Here is a 13,237-nt window from a genome sequence, read left to right on the forward strand (position 1 = left end):
AATGAGATACAGACAAATACACAATCCTTTTCTTCATTACTTGTATTCTTTCTTCTAACATGGTATCAGAGCCATAAAACTTTTATTTCTAGTTTTTTGGGGTCTCTCTGCTCTCTCTACAACCTGTTCTGGTTCATTCTTTCATACCTATTATTATACCATTTTTTTTTCTCCTCATCTTGTTATCAATGGAGAAATCTGATATTTCAAAACCTATTGCAATGATTCATTGGTTCTAACTATTATCTTTGGGTTCAAGGAATGAAAAGTTTTTTGATAGGTCGCAAGCTTTGGCGTATTGTTACCGGAGATATCACTACGCCGACAAGAGAACGATGAAACCGATGCAAAATTTCTCGACCGTCTTGAGGATTGGGATAGTAAAAATCATCGAGATCATCACCGTTTCGCAATACCTCTGTCTCGTCCATCCACATCCGGTTTGCTAATTATGACTCGCAAAAGAAATCGGGATTTTTGGCTAATCGATATCGCATCACCTGGACTTGCCCACTATTATCGATTGTGGACTACTCTTCATAATATGAAACAAGAAGCAGTCAATCGTGAATGATTTTCTTGCCAGTCCAACCTATTTGGAATCAAATATCTCGTGCCAAAATCGGTGAAGATCATCTTCATCTCATTCAAGTTCTAATGGCTCTTCGATCGAATATGAGGCCGCTCGGCGTCCTGCTACATCGAAATCCACTCCCATCATTGGAAACGCTATTCAAGAGATTATTTTTGAAGAGACTCGTCTCGGTTTGGATAAAACTCCTCAATTTGAAGTCGCTCTTGCAACTACTCGATCCTCACATCGAAATCGGCAATCAACTCGTAAGAATTGTAATCAAATTGGTCATGCTTTTGCATATTGTCCTACCATAAAATGCAGATATTGTCATGGTTACGGTCATATTCTTGAACATTGTCCCACACGCCTCCAAGATCAAAAGGAGGGCATTCTAAATTCAAGAATGTCTCAAAGCCCGGATCTTCCTCTGTCACTTCTTTGCTTTGCATCGAGGGCTCTCACGCCATCACCATGAGTGATCTTGAGGCACTATTCAAACAGTTATCTCTTCTAATTCTCCTGCCGCCATGTCCGCCACTCGGGTAATTCTTATTGGCTTTTGACTGCATGTTGTAATCATATGACCACTAATCTTAAATTCTTGTCTTACGCAAACCTGTATCTTCCTTACCACCAATCCATACCGCAAATGGTACTAAAATGAACATCACACATCTTGGTCATGTGTCTACCTCAAATCTTCATCTCCCGACACCTATTATATCCCTAATTTGGCACTCAATCTTATTTCTTTGGTCGGTTGTGTGAAAAAGGACTAAATGTTATTTTTCTCACCATGGTGTCCAGTGCAGGATCCACAAACGGATGATTCTTGGGGAGGGTCGCAGAGTGGGTCGATTATTTGAGCTTACATCTTTACATCTTCCTCGAGATTTGTGTCTGCAGCTACAATCCCTAATTCCTCCATTCACCAATGGCATCTTCTCTTGGTCATGCTTCTACCAGTAAAATTCAACCTTTAATTTCTCGTGGATTATTAGGATCTACTAAGTTTGAGTCATTTAATTGTTTAAATTGTCAGCTTGCAAAACAACCTGCATTATCTTTTTCCCATAATAATACTACTTCAGACACTCCTTTTGGTTTAATTCATTCTGACATTTGGGGTCCTTCTCCTATTTCTTCAATAAATGGTTTTCGTTATTTTGTAATATTTATTGATGATTATTCTCGGTTTACTTGGATATATTTTTTGAAACATCGATCTGAGTTATCACAAATTTACATCACATTTGCAAAAATGATTAAAACTCAGTTCTCTTGTGACATTAAAATTCTCGACAGACAATGCCATGGAATATCGGGATTCTTCTTTGCTTCAGTTTCTTAGTCAACAAGGCACCGTTGTTCAACGTTCTTGTCCTCACACCTCTCAACAGAATGGGCGAGCCGAACGCAAGCATCGCCATATTCTTGATTCTGTACGTACTCTTCTTCTTTCTGCCTCATGTCCAGAAAAATTTTGGGGAGAAGCAGCTTTTCATGCTGTTTATGTTATTAATCGTCTTCCTACCTTGGTTCTTCATAATTTATCTCCTTTTGAAAAGTTGTTTGGACAACCTCCTGACTATTCCATCCTTAAACCTTTTGGATGTGTTTCTTTTGTTCTTTTACAACCTCATGAACATACCAAATTAGAACCCCATGCTCGTCTATGTTGTTTTCTTGGTTATGGCATTGAACACAAAGGGTATCGTTGTTGGGATCCTGTTTCTAATAAGTTACGCATCTCTCGTCATGTTACCTTTTGGGAAAATACTATGTTCTCTTCTCTTTCCAAATTTCATCACTCACACATCTTGACTCTCTATTTTTCACCGACTCTCCAAAGAGTTGTTTCCAAGTCCCGATCCGTGATTGTGATGTGCTCAATATTAGCCCAACTACACTGCCTCGTTGAATCAGACCAGCTTGTTGATCCAAAGACTGCGCTGCATCTCCTCCTAGCACTACTCTTCGTCGTTCTACCCGTAAGAGAAACTCCTCATTATCTTTCCGATTTTCATTGTTACTCTACTATTGCAACCCTTCATGAGCCTCATTCTTATCGTGAGGCAAGTCGACCCTCTTTGGCAGCAAGCTATGATCGATGAACTTGGGCTTTAGAGAAAACTCATACTTGGGCTTTAGTTGATCTTCCACCAAACAAGACTCCTATTGGTTGCAAATGGATTTACAAAATCAAGACCCGGTCTGATGGAACTATTGAACGCTACAAAGCTCGCTTAGTAGCCAAAGGGTACACTCAAGAGTATGGTATCGACTATGAGGAAACTTTTGCTCCAAAGGGCCCGATTAACATCTATTCGCACTTCTTAGCTATTGCTGATTCAGTAAATGGAAACTTTTCCGGATGGATGTTAAAAATGCTTTTCTTCATGGTGATTTAATGTAAGAGGTTTATATGCATCCTCCTCCGGTTATCATTCTCCTCATAAGGTTTGCAAACTTCTACGAGCCTTATATGGATTAAAACAAGCTCCTGTGGCCTGGTTTGCCAAATTTAGTTCCACTCTTGCTCAACTTGGTTTTCTCTAGTCCACATGATTACGCATTATTCACTCGCCGAATCGAGCGGTGGTATTGTTCTTCTCACGCTTTATGTTGATGATATGATAATAACAGTAGATGATTCATCTGGTATTTTAGAGTTACAACATTATCTCAATCAACATTTTGAAATGAAAGACCTGGCTTCTCTCAGCTATTTTTTGGGCCTTGTAGTATCTCAAAATTCTGATGGCTAATATATATCTAAATCCAAGTAAGCATCAGACTTACTTTCTCGAGCAGGCATCACTGATACCAAAACAGTAACAAACCCATTGGAGATCAAATGCGAAATTACACCTCTTGAAGGCACTCCTCTTGATGATCCTACTTTATATCGATGACTTGTCCGGGAGTCTTGTTTATCTCACGATTACTCGACACGATATTTCATATGTCGCTTCATCCGTCACCGGTTTATGTCCGCTCCGCTCAACTCATTTCTCTGCAGTACTTCGAATCCTTCGTTATATCAAAGGCACTCTTTTTCATGGTTTGCACTTTTCCGCTACCTCCTCCCTAGTATTATCTGGCTACTCTGATGCTGATTGGGCTGGTGATCTGACAGATCGTCGCTCTACAACTGGTTATTGTTTCTTCTTGGGTAATTCTCTTATCTCTTGGCGTAGCAAAAGCAAATCGTTGTTGCACGTTCTAGCACGTAATCGAATATCGTGTTTCTGCTGATGCTACATCTGAATTACTTTGGTTACGGTGGTTATTAACTGATTTGGGTGTCACTCATTCTTCTGCCACAATACTTCATTGCGATAATAGAAGTGCCATACAGATTTCTCATAATGATGTATTTCATGAGCGTACCAAACACATCGAAATTGATTGTCATTTTGTACGTCATCATGTTGCTCATGGCACCATATGTTTGATTCCTATCTCCTCTGTCAGACAAACCTCTGATATATTCACCAAAACGCATTCTCCAGCTCGCTTCGGGATCTCTTAAGCAAACTCAAGTTGGCACTGTGCTACCACCTTGAGTTTGAGGGGGTGTTAGCATAATTACTGAATCAAAGCATGATTATAGGAGATTTGTGTAACATAATTACAGCAATCAGCATGATTATAGGAGATTTGTGTAGCATAATTATAGCAATTATTATTCTTGTCCAAATTAGTTCATATTCTCATGTATAAATAGATGTAATATCTCTGTAAATGAGATACAGACAAATACACAATCATTTTCTTCATTACTTGTATTCTTTCTTCTAACATGATTGATGTGAATTGAAATTATCATAGATGGTATGATGAATTGCATAAATTGTGTAAGAATAAGATTTCGGTATTTATGCTTTTGCTATGAATAAAAATTAAAATACTATAAATTATAATCAAAATATTTAATAAAATAATGGTATAATGTGCCCATGTATTGCCTAAACACATGTGTCAGATTGAATAGATTGGCATGCCAATAGGGTTTTGTTAGCAGTACTGCACATGGCATCATGCCATTCTGTGATTCATGGTTTAAATGGCCATTCTGTGATTTTATGGCTTTTAGCCATTCTGACATCGTTATGATACTTGGCCTTGTGCTTAATATTTGTTACAGCTTATTAGCTGTTCTGTTGCACACCGGGAGACACTTTGTGACCGATGGTGTGACGGCCCAAGGTACTTGGTACCCAGTGCTAGTTTATCCGTTATGCAGTCCAGTCAATTGGTATAGGTTACTTGGGCAACAAAAAATAAATATTGAAAAATTTTAATCAATTATTGGCCAAATAAATAATGTTACAAATAATTATAAAAAAATTTATCTGTATAAGAAATTAACATATACACTGCTTGTTTATTTCTTTTAAGCTCTTTTTATTTTATTATTGACATCACTAAGTAGTATTGCTTAGCGCGTTGCTTTATGCCACGCGTAGGTTCTGGAGAGACTGACAGAGAGCCCAGCAGACCACAGACTGGGTGAGGCCTGTTCACATATCTGCATAGTATCCGTGTCACCTCACAGGCTACAGTGCATTGGTAGGACACTATATCCCATTTTGGTATTTTATACTGTGTGTACTGTTTGTAATTAAACTTTTATTTTCTCATGTATAAATTGAAACTTATGTAATATAATTTGGTATGAATGTCAGTATTTGTAAATTTGTGTTTATAAATGAAATGTACATGATTATGATGTTAAACGAATGAATGACAAATGGAAGAATTTTTGAGAATTGATGAGAAAAATTGGGAGTTATAGAATTGAATGACTATTGAAAGTGGTTTTCACAAGTTCCGAAGAACTGTTTTCTCCATTTTTAGCCGATACTCTGTGGGATTTTCTAAAAAAAAAATTTTCGAAACCTCAAATTAATTTATAATTTCAATAAATGATCTAAATGAGATCAATTTCATAAATTTCACTTAATAATTATAAATAAATAAATCAAGAATGAATAATAATAAATGAGATAAAATATGGTGTTCCGGCACACTGTGTGGCATATCTTGCTCAGCTACACTGTAGACGAGTAAGGGGTGTCACAGATAATTTGTAAATATATTATTTAATGGATAATACAAATATTTAAAATTATCTATAAAACTGAGTTTAAATACAATAAGCTGTGTCAAATTAATTAATGATTTTTAGTGTGGAAAGAAAGACTTCACTTTTACCATCTTTTTGTTGAAGAAACATCTCATGATACTTTTGATTTATTTTTATTAATAAAAACAAGAAGTTGTATAACTTTTCTTGTTACTTTTCCTTGATAGTGTTCTTATGTGATGAAAAACTCTTGGTACCTATTTACTTGTGAAAAATAATTTTCTATTCTCTATTTTTTTTCTAAGAAAATTTTTAAAAAAATAAAAAGCATATTCACCTATAAATAATATAAAATAACATTTTAATTAAAAAAATAAAAATATTCAAATATTTCACAATTAAAAAATAAATCATATAAAATATATTCAAAACTTATTTTATTTTCAAAATATTTTAATGTGTTATTTTAATTTATTTTATAATAATATATTTTTAATCATTTTAGATAATTTTTTTGCTAAGTAATTATTTAATTTTAGTTATTATAAAATAATTTTGATTATAAGAAAGTCATTGTTTTTTATTTGAAAACAGTTGAAAAATAAAAATTTTATTAAAAATGAAAATAATAGAAAACAACTTAAAATTATTTCCAATTCTTAGTTAAATTTTAAAAATTTGGAAAATTGATTTTAAAATTGACACATATGAATATAAAACTCTATTTTTTTATTTTTTTAGAAAATTTTTTAGAAAACTACTCTAATTTTTCACAAGTGAATAGACTTTATTTTCACCATATTTTTATAGAGTTAACATATGCTTTTGCTTGAATAAAAATCCTTGGAAAAAGTTTTTCTTTAATAAGTATTTATTTACATACAACTATAATATAATGGAATTGTCTTTTAGAAAAATACTGTGGAAGTGTCTTTTAGGTGTTTTAATAATTTTGATTTAGACCCTTATTTTAATTTCTCAAATTTATTGTATCATACTTGCGTTGGTAAAAAAATTTTATTAATTTTAAAGTTGATTAATTAATTAGTATAGAAATTTTTCTAAAATTATATATATATAAATCAAATTTGTAGGTTCGTAAAATGGGTATAAATAATATGCAATGCATGTTAAAAAAATACTAAAACAACAAGTTTTAATCTGACTAAACATAGATTTCTATCAAGCTTATTCATATCAATTTCAATTTCAAATTAAAAAAAAAAAATCTAATTTCACTATGACTTCAGATCACAACTGTATTGTGGACATACCTATCATAACATATCAATTTCATACATTATTATGTCATTACTATTAGGAGATAACATTGAAAGAAACAGTCTTTATTAATAATAGTAACACAAATATGCAAATATTCAATTTGCAAAAGTGATTTATTGACAATATTTAAATGATAAATTGGGTGCTTCTTCTCTCCTTCTATTTTTCTTCTCTTTTCTTTTTCATATGAAAGACACATTATCATTTACATAACAATGAATCCGATCAGCTTAAGCCTAACATGGCTATTGTAGTTCGTTGTAAAACAATGAAATGCCAATACAAGTAGAGAAAGCATAATTTAGATGGCTTCACGCAAATTTTTCTTTTTTCTTCTTTAAAAGTTACACCACTGTTATCTCAGAGTTTTGTGCACTGTTGAAGCCCCACAGTGGCAAATGGCCGCTGTGATGAACTACCTTTTGGGAGGGGATTGCCAGAAAGGAAGTGTTTAATCATTGAAAGTGATCTTTCAGGCTGGTATGATGGTACTTGATGTCCAGCACCTCTTACTGTAACAAATGTCAAGTCCCCTTGATACACCTGCGAGTACCCACCAACCTGAAAAACATACAATTTTCAGTTTCTTTGCTTGGTTTTGATCTAGATAACGAGTGCTTGCAAGAAAATTTGCGGACCTAATAGGCCTCTACTAAATAATTACCTCCCCGTTAAGGTACCATGGATACCATTCAGTTTTTGTGGGAAGTTTCATTTTTGCAATTGAGTACTGTGTAGAAGTTACAGGTACCCTTCCATCTGTATCACCACTGCAAGCCATTGTAACAAAAGATTTTAGCATAATGATTATGAGCATAGAAGACTTTTGCAAAGTAATTTAGGCCCCATAAGCAAGTAGGAATCACCATTCACCAATAAGCTACATAATGATTATGAGGATAATGGTTATAGTCTCAGGTTTTTGAAACTTACCTGTATATCCAAACTCTTAATCCATTTGCCATGAATTCCTGTAGTAAGGGAATAACGGTTGATGGGCTATCCTTCCAACTACCCAATATATCACTGCAAGGTTCCCAATCATGATTAAGCTTAGTGACATTGGCATGCATGGCTTCTTGGACCTCAGGAGTATTGAAATAAGCTTGCACATAATAGTCACTGCACGGATCAAAATACGCCAACTGAAAAACAAGGCAACCAAGTTACATATGTTTTTTCCCTCCTATATTTACATATGTGAATCCCCACAAGGAATTGGGTTTATAATTAAACTTACCGAAGCCTGCTTGGGCTTGGCTGTGAGATTTCCATTGTGGCACAAAGGCCAGTAGATGTTATAAATATCAATATCAGCTGTATCATGATCGGCTTTGCCAGAAGCTAAATTGCACTCTCTGGACTGCTTGCTGACAAAATCAGGTGAGAAATTACAGTACTGATGGATCTTTTGCACTGTTTCTCGTGAAGTTAAAGCATGATTTCCGTAGTAGTCATACATCCCTAGATTATCTGTTTCGTCATTGATTACTGCATTTCCAATCTGCATTTTCACATAGATATGGTTACTACGTTTAATATCTTTTTTAAACTAAGAGAATGGACAGTGGGCCACATACTGCAATTCCTTTGAGGTTGATGATGGTCTGGTTGGCCTTCTTGTTATGGTAAAGAATGGTATGTGCAAGTTGAGGCACGTAATGCCCTGCGTAGCTCTCCCCAGAAATGTACAAGTCCCTACTTTTATATTCAGGAAATCTTTTCAACCAACGTCTCAAAAACAAATAATTATCTGCAGCTGTTTTTCTATCTCCAAAGTCATTATAATCGGATGTCCTGTTAGAGTATGAAAACCCTACTCCAGCAGGCGACTCTAAAAACAGAACATTTGCAGCTGAAAGAAAGTTAAAAAGAAAAGGAAGAAAATTAATCCCAGTTTGGAATATGAAATTTTACAAATTTAATTCAGTTGATTTCTTTGTAGTTAATCTCATATTTATAATTAAAGAAAGAATTCTATTCTTTTTAACTTAAAAAATTTCATTTTCAAAAATAAATTGTATGAGAATTCAATTTAAAATGATTTATTTCAAATTAAACCTGAGTTTTCATTCATAGAATTATGTTCAGATCGAGAAATCAATCAACTGAAACTAAAGGAAAAAAAAAATTAATTCAGAAAAGATTTTTAAAAATACAGCTAATTAAGAGATAAACCATTGATAATTAGGCAAATATTCAGCTATTAAACTATAAAAATCTTAGTTTAGAAAAGAAGAAGGTACCCTCATTCCATGAAAAATTGTTGTTATAAAGTGTTTTGCCATCACTATGTACTCTAAATGGTCCAAGCTCTTCCATTGCTCCGTAAGCCAGAGATGAGCAACCAGGGCCTGTGAAGAACAAAAAAAAAATTAATAAAGTAATATTAGCAATGGAATTAACCAAAAAAATTGGGCATGCAATTATATCATTATGCCATAATAAAATAAAGTGATTAATTATGGGATAATTTTGATTTTAATGAGCAATTTTCTGTTTTGTTAGTTACCTACTTTTATGATTAATTAAGAAGATAAAAATATAAAAAAAATTTTTTAAGAAACTAAAAATTATATTATAAAACACTGATATGCATATCTTTTATATTTTAATTAATTTTTCTGTTATTCTAATTATTTTATTTGAGATATCATCATCTACTGATAAATAGTAATGTATTACAAGAACATTAATTGAATATCAAGTATTGCATGAATATGAAAGAGAATGTGTAACTAATACAGTGATTGATGATAGATTAGATACCAACTCTCTGTTAAGATTATTGACATTTCTGTTAATCATTCTCTCATTTAAAAAAAAAAAATAAAAGGTGCTTAAAATCCATTCATTTAAACAAATCTCCCACTAAATCACTAATTTATTGAAAAAAATAAAGGAAAAAAAATAAAAGGGTATAGGGAAAATGATTATAATTAAGGGAAAATTATTGACCAGACTCGGTTATATTAGGGGTGAGTAAATTTCGATTTAAATCGAAAAATAGAACCGAACCGAATTAATTTGGTTCAATCGGTTCGGTTTTAAAATTTAATCGACTCGGTTCGATTTTATATTATAAAAATTTTGATTATTTCAGTTCGGTTCAATTTTAAAAAGAAAAAACCTGTCACGACCCAACCTATGGGCCGGACCGGCACTAGGACCTGGGCCAGCCTAAAGCCCCCGAGGCCCGTAGTAAGCCTAACTGTTCATTTACCCAATGCTGAGGCCCATTTGGGCCCAATTTCAAGAAAACAAACGGACAGAGTCCGGCCATAAAATGGACTTACCAACGGGGAGTTTTTGACTCACCCGACCTGTAAACACAATAAACAATCCATTGGGGAGCTCAGCTCACCCTCCACATACTCATCAACATAATAATAAATGGGAGCTCAGCTCCCTCATCCAATCCATCAAAACAGACTTAAAATATTAAGTTTACAGGTCCAACATGATAATAATATTACAGACCAAATTCAAATAATTACTGCTAACACATGCGGAAATTCTAGGAGTAAATAAAATTACACAAATATCGATAAACAACCTGCGAAGTATAAAAGCAGGTTAACCCAGAATAAAATATCCTCATTCGGAATGTAAAAATTTTTGAACAGGAGTGAGCGTTCGACTCAGAGAGTAAAATATCAATTTTAACCATAATCTCTATAACTATCTAATACTAATGCACCCTGTAGAGTGAAATGCAACATCCACATCATTTTCACATCATAACATCAAAAAGGAAATTTGGAGCACTCACACACCCTGTAGTATCAATCATAACATATGGGAGCTGATCCCCTATACAGCTCTCTTAAATCCAACCGGTGCCAAATAATTACTCAAGCTCGGACTTCCACTTAATAACCAAATCGAGGGTCCCAGCGAATTACTCAAGCCGTGACTACCCCTCGAAGAAACGGGTCCCAGCGAATTACTCAAGCCGTGACTACCCCGTCCTATCCATAGTCCACACCACATCACACGCACGCCAACGCACGCACACTGCTCCAAATTACCACAACAACATCCATGGTACATCAACAGTTATGAATGTAACATAAATCGTGCCTAGAGTTTAACTACATAAATATATGCATATAAGTGATGCATGGACATGCTGAACATATAATAATATCGAAATTATAATTAAAATTAATATTTTACTCACAAACTTGACGACAAATTACTGTGGCGGCTGGGCGGAGGAAGAAGGTCATCAGCTCACCGACAATTACATTACATCTATTTAATAAATTTGACTCAATACAAACAAAGAAAAAGATCAAGTACGTCCTAAGTCGTGCCGAAAATCCGGCAGAGTCTCCCCTGTACCTAGGACCTACCCAACCTGCAAAAGGGCTAAAAAACGCACTTCTATATTCACAATCCATATATCAACAGTTCAATCATATCACACAGCCCCTCCTGGGCCCATCAAATCAATCACCCATCACAATACGTAAAATTTCAATTTAGTCCTTATTATTGATCATTTTTGCAAAAACTGCTCAAATAAGCTCTAAAAATTATAAAACTCTGCCCCGCGGTCCTTAGAAATATTACTAAGCTATTGCAAAAAGAATCGTAATTTTCTAAGCTACCACGAATATTTTATGGATTTTCAATCCTATTTAAGCACTAGAAAATTACGAAAAAGAAAGGTTCGGGTTTACCTTTGCCGATTCCGACTTCGGGAACGCGCTCGGGATGCCTGACAATGGTGGGGTAGCCAAAACCTCGATCCAATTCGGAGACTTTTCCTAGTGGTCTGTTCGGCGAAATTCACAGATCCGGACAACTGTCGAATTTCCGCGAATTGAGGATACCTACACGAAGCCCAATAATAATATATAAAAAATCAGGGGTGTTACAAAACCGATTAAACTGAACCAAACCGAATTGTAATTTTATATATTCAAATCGAAATGAATCGATTTTGAATTGATTTATTTTTATGGGGAATTTATTAATTATATTTAATTATATATATATAAATTGTTTAATTTCATTGATTAATGGTTATTAGGTTCAAACCAAAATCAAAATTAGACCAAATAACTTGAAAATCAAGGTTAAATTAAAAAGTCAATCAAAAATAAAACCTATAGGTTTGAATCAAATCGAACCGAAATAGAGCAGTTCGGTTCGATTTGATTTTTCATCAATTTCAGTTTGGTTCAGTTTTTAAAATATGTAATTCGATTTTCAGAATTTAATTGGGTTCGGTTCGGTTCGAACCGAATGCTCACCCCTAGTTATCATGAAACCAAGATACAATATATCTAGTGAGATTCACGTATAAAACTGGTGAAACTCACATAATATGTATTTTGAATTCATGATAAATCAGATCTAAGTAAGTTTTCCACTAATTACCTCCATTCAGCCACAGAAGAAGGGGCAATGACTCTTTTGAATGCTTAGCTTCAACAAAATAATAATAATAAGCCCTCCCAGCTGATTTATCCACAGTAATATAACCACCATATTGCTCAAATGCCACCTTAGGTTGCCCAGGCAAGCTCTGAATCCTATCATTTTTTTTAGAGCCTCCAACTGATGATAGATTTATACCAAAAAGAGTATCAACTATTTGCTTGTTCGCATCTGTAATTTCCTCTTCTTGGCTTAGATCAATCACCTCAAAAGGCCTTTTATCAATGCCGGAGTTTTCACTAAACTTGGCCTTGTTGAATTTTCCGAGTACTTCACCTTCCTTTGCTCCATAGCTTTCAGCCACAAAGCATGAAAGAATAAGAAAGAAAACAAGAAGAAAACATGGGTTTCTCTCCATGGTGTGTGAAGTTTCAGGGTTTTGATTTGTGGATTTAAACAAATTTAAGGTGTTTATATAGTGATTCTTTAAGAGGACTACCAAATGTAGACTCATATAGTTGTTGGAATTCTAAAATTGTATTTCACAGCTCAGTTTTTGCAGGTGATCTCATTGGTGAGGTTGGCCAATGTCTTTTTTCATTTAGGACAATGCATTTAGTCTGTATATAACTAGAAGGTGCCTTTCAGGACCTTCCATTAAAGTATTCCAATAATTATTGGGGTTTTAAAAACCATGATCTATTTCCTCTTTCTCCATGTCTTTTTCCAAAAGAAATTCATGATAAGATCATATTTTATGCATTAAAAATATCCTATTAACTTCATACAAGAGACCATAAATTCACCATAAAGATTGCTTTATTATTTCAAATAGTAAAATATATTATACTTTCAAAAAATATTTTAAATATTATTATTTTATTTTATTTAAT

At 33.9% G+C, this 13,237-nt stretch overlaps 1 protein-coding gene across 1 annotated transcript; it reads right to left on the reverse strand.

Moving 5' to 3' along the window:
* Positions 1-7,230: 7,230 nt before the first annotated feature.
* On the reverse strand, positions 7,231-12,762 carry LOC131173184 (serine carboxypeptidase-like 40). Its single transcript, XM_058135128.1, has 7 exons — positions 12,345-12,762; positions 9,200-9,307; positions 8,534-8,808; positions 8,194-8,457; positions 7,887-8,098; positions 7,618-7,723; positions 7,231-7,514 (listed from the first exon to the last, which is right to left on the reverse strand). The coding sequence occupies exons 1-7, from the start codon at positions 12,760-12,762 to the stop codon at positions 7,314-7,316; spliced, it is 1,584 nt and encodes a 527-aa protein (XP_057991111.1). The 3' UTR covers positions 7,231-7,313.
* Between the last annotated feature and the right edge of the window lie 475 nt (positions 12,763-13,237).

This window comes from Hevea brasiliensis, chromosome 14, assembly GCF_030052815.1.
Source record: "Hevea brasiliensis isolate MT/VB/25A 57/8 chromosome 14, ASM3005281v1, whole genome shotgun sequence".
Lineage (NCBI taxonomy): Eukaryota > Viridiplantae > Streptophyta > Magnoliopsida > Malpighiales > Euphorbiaceae > Hevea > Hevea brasiliensis.

Bases quoted from the DNA above. Each gene is read 5' to 3' on its own strand.
- LOC131173184 (XM_058135128.1), bottom strand. From the start codon at position 12,762: ATGGAGAGAAACCCATGTTTTCTTCTTGTTTTCTTTCTTATTCTTTCA. The intron at 9,308-12,344 runs GTAATTAGTGGA...TGTTCTTCACAG, and splicing joins TCTTCTGTGGCTGAATGGAG to GCCCTGGTTGCTCATCTCTG. The intron at 7,515-7,617 runs GTAATTATTTAG...TATGTTTTTCAG, and splicing joins CATGGTACCTTAACGGGGAG to GTTGGTGGGTACTCGCAGGT.